The 14,888-nt window shown below is 39.1% G+C and overlaps 1 protein-coding gene across 46 annotated transcripts in view; it reads right to left on the reverse strand.

The window, feature by feature from the left end:
- PHF21A (PHD finger protein 21A) overlaps positions 1-14,888 on the reverse strand; it is a 174,084-nt gene that overhangs the window by 137,028 nt on the left and 22,168 nt on the right. For 24 of the 46 annotated variants that reach the window (XM_070564918.1, XM_070564936.1, XM_070564940.1 and 21 more), the window contains 2 exons: positions 9,669-9,709; positions 2,280-2,422 (listed from right to left, as the gene is read on the reverse strand). The exons of 2 other annotated variants lie outside the window; for them this stretch is intronic. In XM_070564918.1, the coding sequence (XP_070421019.1) occupies positions 2,280-2,333 (54 nt within the window). In that variant the 5' untranslated portion in view covers positions 2,334-2,422; positions 9,669-9,709. Of the gene's footprint in view, positions 1-2,279; positions 2,444-8,195; positions 8,323-9,668; positions 9,710-10,930; positions 11,349-11,434; positions 11,654-14,888 lie in introns of those variants that run through there. 20 more of the 46 variants (XM_070564906.1, XM_070564938.1, XM_070564895.1 and 17 more) reach the window with 7 other exon arrangements.

Consider the following 14,888-nt stretch of genomic DNA (forward strand, 5'->3'; position numbering starts at 1 on the left):
AAAAGTAGGAAAGTATTCTAAACGTAACTAGAGTGAAAATCTTATATACTTTATATGTTAAAATACTATCACTCAACATATAAATGTTTATTATTGCACAAAATATTGTGTAACAATTAAGGATGAATATAAAAGCTATTAATTTTATGCTAAGAAAACAAATAGCTAAACATATAGGGAAACAGACAATGTGAATATTAAGAGAGTGTTTGGGATAACTTTAGGAAGAATATTATATCCCTTTTGAGTCAACAAATGTAATTTTAAATTTTAAATTAGATTTTACAACAAAATAAACAATTTTTGTCATAATTATACATTTCATAAAATTGGTATGCTTGAATTAAAAATGTAAAACTAAATAATATTTAAGAACTCAGTTTTTAGTAACTTAGTTCAATTCAGGTCATGAGCCTTTCAAGAAAGTCTTATTTGGGACTTGGTCGTATCTTGTGAGGACGAACTGAAAGCAGAATGCTAACTGCCATCTCAAAATTTTTTTTTTTCTTTCAGATTGGCACCTGAGCTAACAACTGTTGCCAATCTTTTTTTTTTCCTGCTTTTTCTCCCCAAATCCCCCCAGCGCATAGTTGTATATTTTAGTTGTGGGTCCTTCTAGTTACGGCATGCAGGACGCCGCCTCAACATGGCCTGATGAGTGCTGCCATGCTCGCACCCAGGATCCCAACTGGCGAAACCCTAGGCTGCTGAAGCTGAGCGCTTGAACTTAACCACTCGGCCACAAGGCCGGCCCCTCAAAACTTCTAGAGAGGAGGAATAGCTCCAAAAATTACATACAACGTCATTAAATTACCTTTGATCCATACAAATTTCAGATTGATTACTTACTGTTGCCCAGAAATTTATTCTATGATTATGTCAGCTTTGAACAAATCGTGAATTTAACTCTCGTCATTTGCCATTCAGCCAAACAGGTATTTAACAAACCTCTATGTTAAAATACTTTTGTCCTGGAAAGAGACAAGCTTGTTTTTGTAAAAAGATTTTTATTCTCCTCAATTAGTACCAGAAGCAAGACCAAACAAAATAAAACGTGCATAACTTATTACATATTAAATTTCTTAACGCTGTCACAAAAACAAAACACACTTCACGTAGAGAAGCCTGTCTGTACACAGCAAAGTATAAGACGATTGCTGAGCAAGAGTTTAACAAAACCCAAAGCAGCAGCAGGGATTTCTGAACATACAGACTTAAGGTAAAAAGTGTATGTGTGTGTGTGTACACAGCCCTTTATATATGCATACGTTTGAAGATTTCCCGTAAGTTCTCTTCCACCTAATTCTAAGCAACTTGCAAATTCAGTAGTCGGCAAAAGCCCAAGGTGTTCTTCCAACAATTTTAGAAATTAACCTTACCTCAGACTATTCAGATAAGCCAAGGCAAACCGCACCCAAGAACAAACACCTTTAGAAATAGCTGCCTTCTCCTCTCTACTCCCACACCCCGAACAGTCATAAGTAATCAATTGATCACTTTTGATTACCAAGGATTATATATGTGCATGCGCGTGTGTACATGGGATTGAACCCAGGACCACATTCAGCTAACGTCTAGAAAAGAGATATAAAACGGGATATTCTGTTTACATAATAAATATTAATGATTTAGTTATTGAAGGATAGCTTTTTGTCTTGGTTACAGTTATAGTAAATAAAATATACACATTTAATATATATTTTATTAATATAATTATTACATAATTATTAATATTTTTATTTATATATATATATATTTTAAGTTTGTTCAGCCACCTAGGTCGCTGAGATAAAATTGTCAAACTTGGAATTTAAACACCTATGAAGACAATCACACTTTCTTTATGGAAGATTGGAATCAAGGTCAAAATCGAAAGCTGAGTTATGAATAAAAACTTCAGTATACATGGTAGTCAAGTTAAACATGCCTTGTTATTTAAAATACCTAAGTTAAATCATATGAACAAAGTCCCTCAAATGAACCAAAAAACAGAAAAAAAGAAAGTGCTTTTTGTTGTTGTTGTTGTTTTTTTAACACCTTTAGTATATGAAAAAAATATTTTCAGTTCTTTTCTCTGGAAAGCAAGTCAGGAATATTTTATTAAAGTTCTTAAAAGTATTATCAATGAGTTTGTTTAGAGGTGATAAAAGGCAACTGACATGACTCTTGGACAACTGTCTGAAAGACAAGGAAAGCTGTACTGAAATCAGAGTCGGGCCTCTGCTACTCTTAGCCATTCCTTACAACACGGTGCGGGAGAAGCCGAGAACGCCACGTACCTGGTGAACCTGAATTTCCACTTTAAGAGCCTCCTGGAGAGTCTGCAACTCCATCCTCTACCTTCTCCACTTTCTCTTCGTCTGCTAATTCTCTAGTTTCTTCAGCCTCCGTTTAAACTAACAAATGCCTCTTCTCACTGCCGCTGTAGAGATCACAAAACGTGCTGCATCATTATGTTGGGCATAAAGGAAATATTCATGTTAAATAAAATAAATCACAGTAGTTGAAAAACATTTGATTCTCTAACACAATGCAAGAAATTGCCCAAACCGATTTCGTCCCGAAATGAATAGTTTCGTACTGAATTGGTACCAAAACTTTCTGGGTTTTATTCTTTGAGCACTCTGCTATAGAACACTTGAAATAAGTAAGAAATGGGGGAAAAAAGTATTTAATCTGGTTGTGAAAACGTCTAAGCACCTACTACGTCCTCAGCACCACGGTCCATCCTACATCGAGAGGACGCAGAGTGGAACGAGACCACCTCCGCCCCAGAGGAGGACGAGGCTGCAACCCCCAGGACATGCTGTGCTCAGAAGAGACGCATAATGACAGGGCCATACATTTTTAAACATCACACCGAGTGAACGGGAGAGTTCAGGGTCTCTCAGAGGTCAAAGAAGGCCAGAGTATTTTCATCGGGTTGAACTTTTACTCTATTTAAAAAATAAACTCCAAACAGGGGAAAATCCTGGTGTAACTTAAAGTTTACCGTTAACAAATTAATACTTCACACAAATACAATGCAACGTAACTGCACTTTCCACAAAGTTACGACCAGGATATTAAAAAATACATCGATCGTGCACAATAGATGAGGCGCTCTAGCCAAGGGACAGGCGTCTGCAAGCTTTGCGATGGACGCCGTCTCCTCCCAGCCTGCAGGCCGCTCCTTCCTGTGTGTAATCGCACACAGAGATACGCCCAAGTCTAGATGCGAACGTGGAGCTTCCCAGTCTGCTCCGCTCAGCATTAAATTCTAATCACTTAAATTAACTCAATGGCTAATTTCTCTTTGAAATTTTTTTCTTTTTTCTTGAATGCAGGCTTCGACATGATTTTAGGTACCCTCCCAAAGCAAAAGTTTGCTTTTGCCTGAATAAATTTAAAGTTACTTCTTTCTCTTTTCTTCTTTGTACCTACAAAACTTGTAGTTAGAGAAGCTTTTCAGTATTCTTACAAATTGAGGAAAGGAATACTCAGGAAGCTAGAAGAACCACTATTTCTTAAACCAATTCAATGAGATTCATAAATTTTACATCCCAAAAATGATTTATCTATGGATAAAGTCCATATTCAACCTAAGTTTTCTTAAAACTTCTTTAAAACCTGATTTTATAGACTTACAATGGAATCATTAACCACAGAATCTATTCTTGTGAATATTAGCTTTCGTTTTATTTGTATAATCTCGCTAGGCTTAAAACATCACTGGCGATCTCTCCCTGAGGGCTCATATACTATGTTATGTAATATCAAATGCGCTAACCTAAAATACAGTAAATTTCAAAAGTGTAAAACTCCTTCAAACTTACATTTGTGGGGGCTAGGAAAGAATTACTGTACAATGATACTGTCAACCAAAAAACTTCATAAAGACGGTACGTTTCGGGGAGATAATTTGGAAAAGGAAACCTATGTTGATGAACAAATCTGGGTTTTCCAGCTTGTTATTATCTTAGAACATCTCTGGAATTATAATAAAGAAATAAATATCAGAATCGTCAAGTTACTGACTTAGACCAAGGTTTTTGTTGTCATGTAAGTTTATTCTACATACAAAAGCAAACATTAAAACTACACAGTCACTTTAATTTTAAATACTAAAGTAATCTCCCTACTCAAATTCTTGACTTATGTACTCAAGTTCTTCCTGAAGACATTACTTGAATTAGTTCGAACTTTTGCAAAGTTCTATCAGAAAATGCATCCAAAAATGATTCCTTACAATTTCTGTCAAATTAAGAATCACCTTGAAGTTAAAGGGGTATTTTCAACAACAGAAAGGCCACATTTTATTTTACTGGTAGTAACGTACACCATCGTAGTGCAACTCAAATCATATAAACTCTGGAAACAAACAGCAGGTTATGAACACAGAGAATCTACAATATACACAACAGAGAGTGACCATGATTTATAGAGTGCTCTCATTAACTTCAACTATGAAAAGGCAATTCAGAGAAGAAGAAATAAGAATGACCAACAAACATGGAAAACACCCATCTTTAATCGCGTCACAGAAACGTGAATCTTAAGAAGGTAAGTTTAGTCTGTCAAACCGAGCAGATTTGTAAAAATCAGCGCACCGTGAGCGGGCTGGAGTCTGGGTCAGGGGCACACTCATGATCTGCTGTTGGTTATATCTGGGCGGCAGCACGAACGGTTATTTACTTTCTTCTTTTCAGAGTATCAATATTTTCAAAATTTTCCAGAGAAAACATGCACTTGTTTTTAAAGAAGAAAAAGCTGAGGATTGCTAGATAACGCATCAGGAAATCTTACACTGAGGAAACAGAACGTTCAAGAAACGCCAAAGAAACCCCGCGTTTAACCTGGAGACTCTAGATGTCAGAGCCTCAGGCGCACGCTGAGGAGGGCCGACAGCTGGACCGCGCTCCGCAGACCGCTGTCTGCTCATCAGAGACACACACAGGAGCACAACGGGATCTGGCAAGGACTGCAAGTGCCAGTTACTCATTTTACTTAGAAATAAAACTGAAGGGTTAAAAAAGGGAGTGACCTGCTACAGAAAGACTTATGAAGGATTGGAAGATTCACCTGACATCCTCCTTCAAAAAGGCCTCTTTCTGAACGGCAATGTTAAGAGGTTGGCCTCCGCCTAAAGGAACAACATATGCACGTATTTACAGCTTACAAAGGCAAGGCAAGCACACGCTGAATTCTTTTAAAAAATATTTTGGGGGCTTAGACAACTCATGCAGCCGTTACGCGAAGGCGGTTTGGGGGCAGTTTACAGCACCATAAGGAAGGTATTACCTGCTACATTTGTAAAAAGGAAATTTACCGTATTCTGACCAACTCTATTAAGGTACAAACAACAAAGCGGTTGCTGCAGGTAAATACAAACAGACTCACAAAACTGTCACAGAAACGTTTACTGAATTCACAGTGCCCTCCGCCCCCCAACGGCTCTAGATACTACCATCAGGGAGGGCAACTGCCTAGCACAAAATACCAACATTTTCATCAAAACTGTACGTGTCAAACCACCAGGACACCTAATGGCCTCTCGCCTTCAAATTAAAGAAAACCCAAAACGTAAACAAATAAGAACTCCACAAAGCGACCAAACAAAAATAATCATCAAATCCCACTAAAAAAGGCAGCTGGGATGTCTGGAAAGAACATTCACTCTTTCCAAAAAAACGAAAAAACCTGATTCCACTTACTCGCTGTGCAACCACCCTCAGCCTCAGGATTTTTTAATTTGTTTGTTTGTTTGCTTCTAAATCAGGAAAATGGCAACAATATCACCTACTTCATAAAACTGTGATGAGCTTTAAATAAGGTAAAGTTACATGAAAAGCCCTTTGTAAACTGTAAAGTTCTACACCATTCTTAACATACTTAACTTTTACTCATACACATTACCTTTTTTGTTCCTTTTTCTGTGAGGAAGACTGGCCCTGAGCTAACATCTGTGCCAATCTTCCTCTATTTCACGTGGGATGCTGCCACAGTGTGGTGCTAGGTCCACGTGTGGGATCCAAACCTGTGAATCATGGGCCGCTGAAGCAGAGTGCGCCAACTTAACCACTATGGCCACCAGGCTGGCCCCACACAATCTTTTTAATCAACTTCTCAACACAGTATATTGCTGAGAAGACTGCAGGCTTTATTTTCAAATTCTCTAAGAAAGGGGCTTGTAACTATTCCTCTGAGCATAGTTCTGCTTGGAGATATGTGACCCCAAGTCTTTCATTATGATTCTAATAAGTAGTTAATGCTATAATTCTCAGTTTACTGCTAAGAAACACTGCTCTGTTCCTGAATTGATAGAAACCTTGCTCCAATCAAAACTCAACTTGTCAACCAAGGTTCTCTACCAGACAAGAAGTCTGTAATGCACTGTGCCCCAGGCTGAATCCCTAAGAAGGGCCTGCTCCATGTTCTCGAGACTGCATGTTGCTTGCTGTAAGACCCGACCCTTGACCTATATTCTCAGAGCAGTGTTCTGAATAGGTTTACCAAATTGTTTTAAATACAGTCACGCACCGCAAAACTAAGTTTCAGTCACCATGGACCACATACACAACCGTGCCCCCAAAAGATGAGCACCTTACAGCCCAGGTGCGTGGTGGGCCACACCACCGAGGTCTGTGTGAGTGCACTCCGTGATGTTCGCACAAGGAAATGGCCTGATGAGGCATTTCTCAGAATGTGTCCCGTCGTTAGGCGATGGATGGCTGTACGAAAAGTGGAAAGCCTTGAGAGATCTGTGGATCCTTACTCAGCAACGCCTAATACTAAAATATCAAGTTTTAATTTGCGCAAAATACTTATTTCTTAATATGTATCTAACATGCTAAGAGATAAAATAGTGTCTTTAACTTTTAATTAATAGTGCTAAGAATGATCACAAATGCTAAAAATAGTAAAGTTATTTTAATAGTCCTTATTGAAAACTAACACTAACATCAATCAATAAAAATGACATAAAAAAACAATATAATACTCATTTTCTTATTTTCGTGGTGGTATTTCTTTGGTGACGCTCCACAGGTCAACAGAAAATGCCGCTACACAAAGAGCTTGGTGGTCCTGATTTTAGAGGCCGTCCTCTGAAACTGGCAAGGTTCCTACGCTCAGATCCTGATATTAGAGCTGCTGACAAAAATCACCTCAGCTAGAGAGACTGATGTTTCCTAACCATTCATTTATATATGTGTGTGTGTCTATTTATGTGTGTATATATATACACACGCACACAATCAGATTTATGATATCTGAATGTCTGAAAATGTTTGAGTTTAAAATACATATCTTTCTGGGGCTGGCCCCGTGGCCGAGTGGTTAAGTTCGCACGCTCCGCTGCAGGCGGCCCAGTGTTTCATTGGTTTGAATCCTGGGCGCGGACATGGCACTGCTCTTCAAACCACGCTGAGGCAGCGTCCCACATCCCACAACTAGAAGGACTCACAACAAAGAATGTACAACTATGTACCTGGGGGCTTTGGGGAAAAAAAGGAAAAAACAAAATCTTAAAAATAAATAAATAAATAAAATAAAATAAAATACGTATCTTTCCTTTCTCCACTTTCTTTATTGGGGTGGAGGGGCCAGGTCTTCATTTAATTGAAACATAAGGAACACCTACACAGGCCATCCCCCTGCAGCACAAGGGTGTGACATTCCAGGTCAAGCCAGGGTGCCCCAAGCACCCTCCCCATCACAGGCCTGCTGCACTGGCCCACACCTCTCACCCGGCCCGCGTTCATCCTAATGTAGTTTCCACCTCAGCCTACCGGACCCAGGCCTCGCCGGCACACCCACGTTCTTCTATTTCTCACCTTTCTTTACAGAAGTCAAGCATGTCTACTAAAGGCATCCCAACTATACCCACCAACAAGAACACTGAAGTAAATTTTGAAACTCACAGAAATTCAAAATGAAGGAGGCTGGAGAGCAGTAAGAGCACAGTGGCAAGGAGGCCAAGATTGTAGAACTGGATGCCACAATTACTAGAAGTCTGTTTAATGATAAAAATGTAGTCCTGGCAAGCCTGGCCAGAATCATATATATTTTACTCCACAAAGAATAACACAAGAAGGTGTGGTGGTCTCGGCATAACCAGTAAGTATTTAATAGAAGTGGAAGCAATGAGAGAGAGATTTCAGATCAATTTAAGGAAGAGCTAAGGAGTGGAGCTGTACAAAAAAGGAATGGGTTACCTTATGAGGTAGTGGGATCCCTGTCATTAGAAGTATTCAAGAATGCTGCATACCATATCCCCCTCTTGGAGATTCACAATGCATATTAGCATATTAAAGGTTCTGAGAAGTCCTGCAGTAAAGAAACCTGTTTAACTTTGTTTAACGCAGCTTTTCCCAAATTATTTGAGCACAGAACATTTTTCCCACCCCCGCCACACCTCAATAATATTTATCCATTTCTGTGGAACCAGAGTTCCTCAGAATACAGTATAGAAAATAATGAGCTGGACTCTTAAAATGTAGGATTCGATATGTACCCGAAGCACAATCTGTCAGGGATACAGGAGAAGAAATGGCCACAGCGGGTAAATAGCTGGAAGAGAAGACACTTCAGGTCCCTTCTCTAAGATTCTATGATTCTATCATATCTCAAAGGAAAGGGCTATAGGGTCTTGATTATTTATGTAAAAAGGTCCGTGAAAGGCGAGGAGAATAAAAACGTAGCAAAATGCAAGGTTAACTGGGTCAAAAGCCGCCCTTTCAGGTTCAGAAGTCCAAACCCTGAAAGGTAAGAGAGACGCCTCAAGGACCGTAAGTTACCAAAAAGCAGCCTTAACCAAAGATCTCCTCCACCCACTAAGTTAATGACTGTCGGAGAGAGAGAACTAAAAACAAGAACAAAAACAAAAAGAGGCAGCCTTGATTAGGGGACCACCCTAGCCCAGCTATCTTATTTGAGTTTAATTCGTATCATATTACACGCTCTCCAAATAAGGTTAGTATTTGTTTGATCCTTAGTCACCAGACTGCCCTGTGCAATCTGTGATCTTGAATTAGACATTTGAAGAAATGATTAAGTGTGATGATTTAGAAGCTGCTCAAGTAGATTATTAAAGTAGATACCAGGAAAAAATGTGTTTGCCTAGATACCCCACAATGCTACACCTCTCTCTCTTTTTATTCTTTCCTGTTTAGGAATCATATGAAACAACACACACTAAAAACGCAACTTATCAGACATGAAGCCAGTCCAACATTAAATTTAAGAATATAAATGCTTAAGAGTCCCAAATTTCAAAGTCAAGGTTCCCATAGTTACATTAGCCTAGCCGTTTTGCACATATACTAAGGCCATCAAATTTAACAGCATATTAAGCAATACAAAGCACAATGGAAACCTTAACTTTTGAATTTACTGACTTTTGAATTTTCAGCCCTAACCACTGCATTAAGGACATTTTTGGCAACGGGGACCTTCACATTTTAACAGGTTATCGAATGCAGGAACGTGCAAGCCTAGCAGTATTATTAGAAACACAAATGCATTTGAGATACAGCTATGTGAAATTAGACACAAATTCACTTTCACTCGGTGCAAACAGCAAAGCCTTATTTCTGGGAAGGAGCTTTCAAAAAAAAAAATTACCGAACATTTAAATTATTATCCAACTAGCACGAGGCACACTGTGCCCGCCTGGCCAAAGTACTTACCAATTTTGGGGAGACTAGCTCTCCTTCAGCTCTCTTGCTCCCTACAACAGAGGAAGGGGAAAAGGGAATTAGCTGACAGACATGGATTTACCACATGGCACCACAAGCTGAAAGCTTAAAGATTTCTATCTGACTTTAAGAAGAAAAAACCAAAACAACAAATCTCCGAAGTTTTAAAACCCAAAAGAAAAAAAGGAAGAGAGAGGTACTTTTTACACAAGGAAAGAACTCAGGAGCAGTTAAATCTGTAACTTCCAGTTCTTTCAAGATAAGGAAAAATAAGTAGTCAATGGTTTCCCCTTCCAAAGAAACAGACAGAAATGAAATGCTCCTCATCTAAGTAACACACAAATATACCCTCACCCCCAACAAATGACCTTCACTGTTTGCTGCCTTATATTAGCAAATTAAGCTAACATTATTGGCCCTAAGTTTGGCCTACTTAAAAGGGCCTATTTTCTATTTATCTTGAAATGGATTTATATAAGGCCCTAAAAGTTACAGCATTTTATATGTATAGTCATAATTTTAATTAAACTTTTCATTCACATTCTTGAAGTCTCACCACTTTCAACTGTAAACCGCATGACACAGAAGTGGCTCCCTAAGCCACATATTTCCTCAGTGACAGCGCCAGAAAGAAAACCAAGCTTCTGGGATCCCAATCCAATGCTCAGTGACGCTTTTATCAACTGTGTTTTTTAAGATTAAACTCCTTTAAGTTGACTTCAAGGTCAGAAAAGTCAAGTCAGACTATCCTGTTTATCTGTAACTCTTCCTGCCCTAAACTTCTTTTTCAGTTTTAAAAAACCATGAAATTTGCACAATGTTATAAACCAATGTGGCCTCAATAAAATAATAAAAAATAAAAAATAAATGTAGTAAGGTCTAAAAAAGATTGAGAAACAAAAACCAAAACTTTTCCCCTGGGGCCCGCCCCGTGGCAGAGCGGTTAGGTTCGTGCGCTCTGCTTCGGCAGCCCAGGGTTTCACTGTTCAGATCCTGGGCGAGGACAGGGCACTGCTCATCAGGCCACGCTGAGGTGGCGTCCCACATGCCACAACTACAAGGACCCACAACTAGAATACACAACTACGTACTGGGCGGATTTGGGGAGGAAAAAAGCAAGAAAAAAAATTTTTTTTTTAATTTTTAAAAAAAGATTGGCAACAGTTGTTAGCTCAGATGCTAATCTTTAAAAAAAAAAAAAAAAGAAACTTTTCCCCTAATATTTGAGTATTAAATTTTTAAACTCCACATACCATGCTCATCTTCCTTACGCTTTAAACATAGCACGTCTGTTGACTGACGTCACTCAACAGCGTTCTCATGTCCTCAAAGGATAGCTCAAAAAATCTTCACGATTATAAATCTTTATTTAATCAAGTGCAGTCATACGAAACACAGTCAAATAGTCTAAAAAGGCCCCAATACATGCAGTTAACATTCATTTCCTTTAGCAGCACTTTTTAAAGTTCTCGATCCATACAAATGGCAATTTTAATCACCAAGACTGGAACGACTTCCAACCAAAAGAAAAATCATGCAAAAATCCGTAGAACGATGGCATTATTAAAAAATGGATTCTCACATGGAAAAAATTTTATAACTATGTGTGGTGACGGATGCTAACTAAACTTACTGCGGTAGTCATTTCACATTACATTCAAATATCAAATCATTGTGTTGTACACCTAAAACGAATACAATGTGATACGTCAATCATATTTCAAATTTAAAAAGTGGATTCTTAAGATTATAGATACCTGCAGGGCTTCGTACCACTCAAAACTGTACCAGGCCCAAAGTAAGTGCTCAGTAAATATCGGCGAAGTAAACAGGTTCACTGAGTCGACCCTGAATCGCTGTTGCAGGCTGCTTTTCCTTATTAGGCATTTCTTGTGAGCTCTTTCAGCCTGGGGATAATTTCTTACGCATCGATCTCCCAAAGCATTATTTGTTAAATGAATGACTTTGGATAAAAACTGTTGATTAGTCAGTAAAATATTACCATTTTAAAATATAATGAAAAAGAAAAGATAAATTAGACTAAATTAAAATTAAGAACTTCTGTTCATCAAAAAAAAAAAAAACACCATTAAGAGAATGAAAAAGCAAGCCACAGAACAGGAGATGATAATTGCAACACATATAATAACAACGGCTTATACCCAGAATAAACAAAATATGTTGAAACTCAAAGTGATCAGCACAGGGCTGGGACTTTAACTTTTACTTATACAGCATTTGAGAAAGGAGAGACACAGAAACTCTTCCGAAAAGTCAAAATCAGTAAAAAGGCACAATGAACATATACCTTAACTCCAGGGCATTTTCCCCAAACATCAGTATCAGAGCCAACCCCAAAGTGATAAAGAATTTTACCATGATATCATTGAACCACGATATCATAAAACCGCTAGCAGGGACTGCAGAAATCACACAGCAAATCGAAGCCTGAGAGGTTAGGTGACCTCCCGGAAGGTCACACGGCCAGCTGGGGGTGACGCTGGAGGAAAGCTCAGAGACCCTCCCGAGACTCCTCTGCCTGAGCTGCCTTTCCACCAGACCTCACTTCCTCTCAACCAGCTGCAGCAGTTACTCTCCTAAGAAACAAACTACCATAAATACCGGCCAAATATTTTTGGAAAAGTCTGCATAGAAAGTATAAAGAAAAATCACAGAAAGAAGCCAACCAGCACAGGTTTTAACACCTGAGACCCTTTAGGCCCAAGGGCCCCCCGTGACTGGGCTTCAGACGCGTCTGCCAACGCCATGAGACCACCGGCTAAATCCTCTAAGTAGGGGAGCTCTGGGAAGAGGACCCACAGCTCTACTAAGAGTCGCAAAGAGGTTCAGATACCCAAAAAGAGTAAGTTATTTTTAGACTAGTGATTCTTAAACTGTGCATCAGAACTATCAGAGTGTTTCTTCTGGAGACATGATTTAGAAACTGTCCATTTACAAACTGATAAAAAAGAAAAGCAAATATTTTATTTCTATAATTTAATAAGAATGAGTTAGCAGCAAAAAAGATTTATACATAAATTTGTACTTTTTACACTATCCATATGCAAAACACATATTTAAATCTGACTTAACTTTGATTTCCTCATGTTAAGCTGACTGAAAGTACTTAATTTGTTTCTCACATACATTTCACACTTGTAGCTAAGGTAGCTCAAAATTTTAACCGTATTTGCTTAAATTTTTAAAATATAGATTTGTCCTTGAAAAAAAATACATTCAGAACACAGAAGTTGGAGTAAATAAAATTATTTTTGCTTTTAGAGATGAATAGTCTCTTGCTAACATAACTTCACACAATTTTTTGCAAACTGAAGGTCGTTCACCTCTCCAGAACTTCACAGGTAGCTGCTTTAATTAGAGCTGGGAAAGAAATGAATCATTCACATTTCTGATATGGTTGTAAAATTTAAAATACCATCAATAAATCAAAGGTGATTAATAACTACTTCTTAAGCACCTCTATAAAACAGCTAAAACCTTTGTATATGAAGAATGTATATTAAACAATAAACAAATTTTGCAGAGGAAAAGTGTAACACTAGATCATGTTTTAAATTAGGCTAAAATTCATCCCACTACAAATTTCGAACGATTAAGTTTATAGTCTGTGCTCAATCATAAATTTTGATAAGGGACTAGAATAGCACAGATAATTGTCATTCAAAGACACTTTAAAATGTCACCTTACGCAGAGATTCAATCTCTTCTCTTCTACCACACCAAGCTGATACACTAATTTTATATACAATAAGTTTTACTGCTTTTTATCTGCCCTTCCTAACTTCTAACAGAAAGCATAATAAGTTTGAAATAAATTTAAATGCAAATAAGTGCTCAGAAGAAAAAGCAGAATCCTGCTTAATGAGATTTAGTCCTTCAGGCCCTAATATCGTAATTACCCTTCTTGCCCCCATCCCTCCTAATCCCACCCTCTCATGGACATCCCCCTAGCACTTCTCCCCTCATTCTCAAGAAGCATCCACTTTCCCCTCATTACTGGATCATTTTGTTTCTTCTGTCTGAAGAAAAAGCACCTCTCTTGACTCCATATCCTTCTCTAGTTATTGTCCCATGTCTACACTCCCATTTACAGCACAACTCCCTGAAAGAGTTACCCACACTCAGTCTCTAGCTCCTCTCCTCTCATTCTCTACTGAACCCGCTCCCTCAGGGCTTTTGCCCCCTCCCCTTCTTGGTAGGGTCACCAATGACCTCCCTGTTGCTACATCTAACAGTAAAGTCGCAGCCCTCGCTTCCTTGCTCCATCAGTATTATTTGACTCAGTTGATCATGCCCTCCTTCTTGAAACCCTTTCTTCTCCTGACTTCTAGAACACCGCCCCCTCTTGATTTTCCTCCTAATCTCTCTTCTGGGTTTCTTTTGCTGGTTCCTTCTCATCTCTCAAAACCTCAAAATGTTGAACTGCCCCAAGGCTCAGTTCCTGGAACTCTTTCCGTTAGGTAATCTCGCCCAGTCTCAGGGCCATAAAACGATCTGCACACTGGTGACTCCCAAGTTTTTATTGCCAGCCCAGACCGTTCCCCTGAATTCCAAACTCATACACCCAGCTGCCCACTCGACACTTGTCAAATACGTTTCTCAAGCTCAACAAATCCAAAACTAAACTCTTGACTACCTATCCCTCACCCTCCTGCTCAGTCATCCCCATCTCAATAAATGGCAACTCCATCCCTTCGGGCCAAAACCTCAAAGTCATCACAGACTCCTCTTTTGTCCACAACCTACATCCAATCCAACAGCTAACCACCTTGCCTCTACCTTCCAGATATACAAACTTTGGCCACTTGTCTCAATGCCACTGCCACCTCCTTGGTCCAAGTCACTGTCATCTTTCACCTTGATCATTGCCATATCCTCCTAACTGGCCTGCCCACTTCCATCTTCGCCCCGCTACAATTGATTCTCTCAGCGCCCACTGTGACCTTTTCAAAATCCAAGACAGATCTGGTTACTCCTCTGCTTAAAATCCTCCAGTGTTTCCCATCATAGAGAAAAAGTCACAGTCCTTTACGACAGCCCACGAGGCTCTGCGTGATCTGGGCCTCGGCTACGCTCAGACCTCATCTTCTCCCCTCTCCCCATTGCTCAATCTGCTCCATCCACACTGGCCTCCTGTCTGTGTATCAGAAACTCCAAACCAGTTCCCTGCTCAGGCTCCTCTACTTGCTT

Source organism: Equus przewalskii, chromosome 11 (assembly GCF_037783145.1).
Source record: "Equus przewalskii isolate Varuska chromosome 11, EquPr2, whole genome shotgun sequence".
In the NCBI taxonomy this organism is placed as follows: domain Eukaryota; kingdom Metazoa; phylum Chordata; class Mammalia; order Perissodactyla; family Equidae; genus Equus; species Equus przewalskii.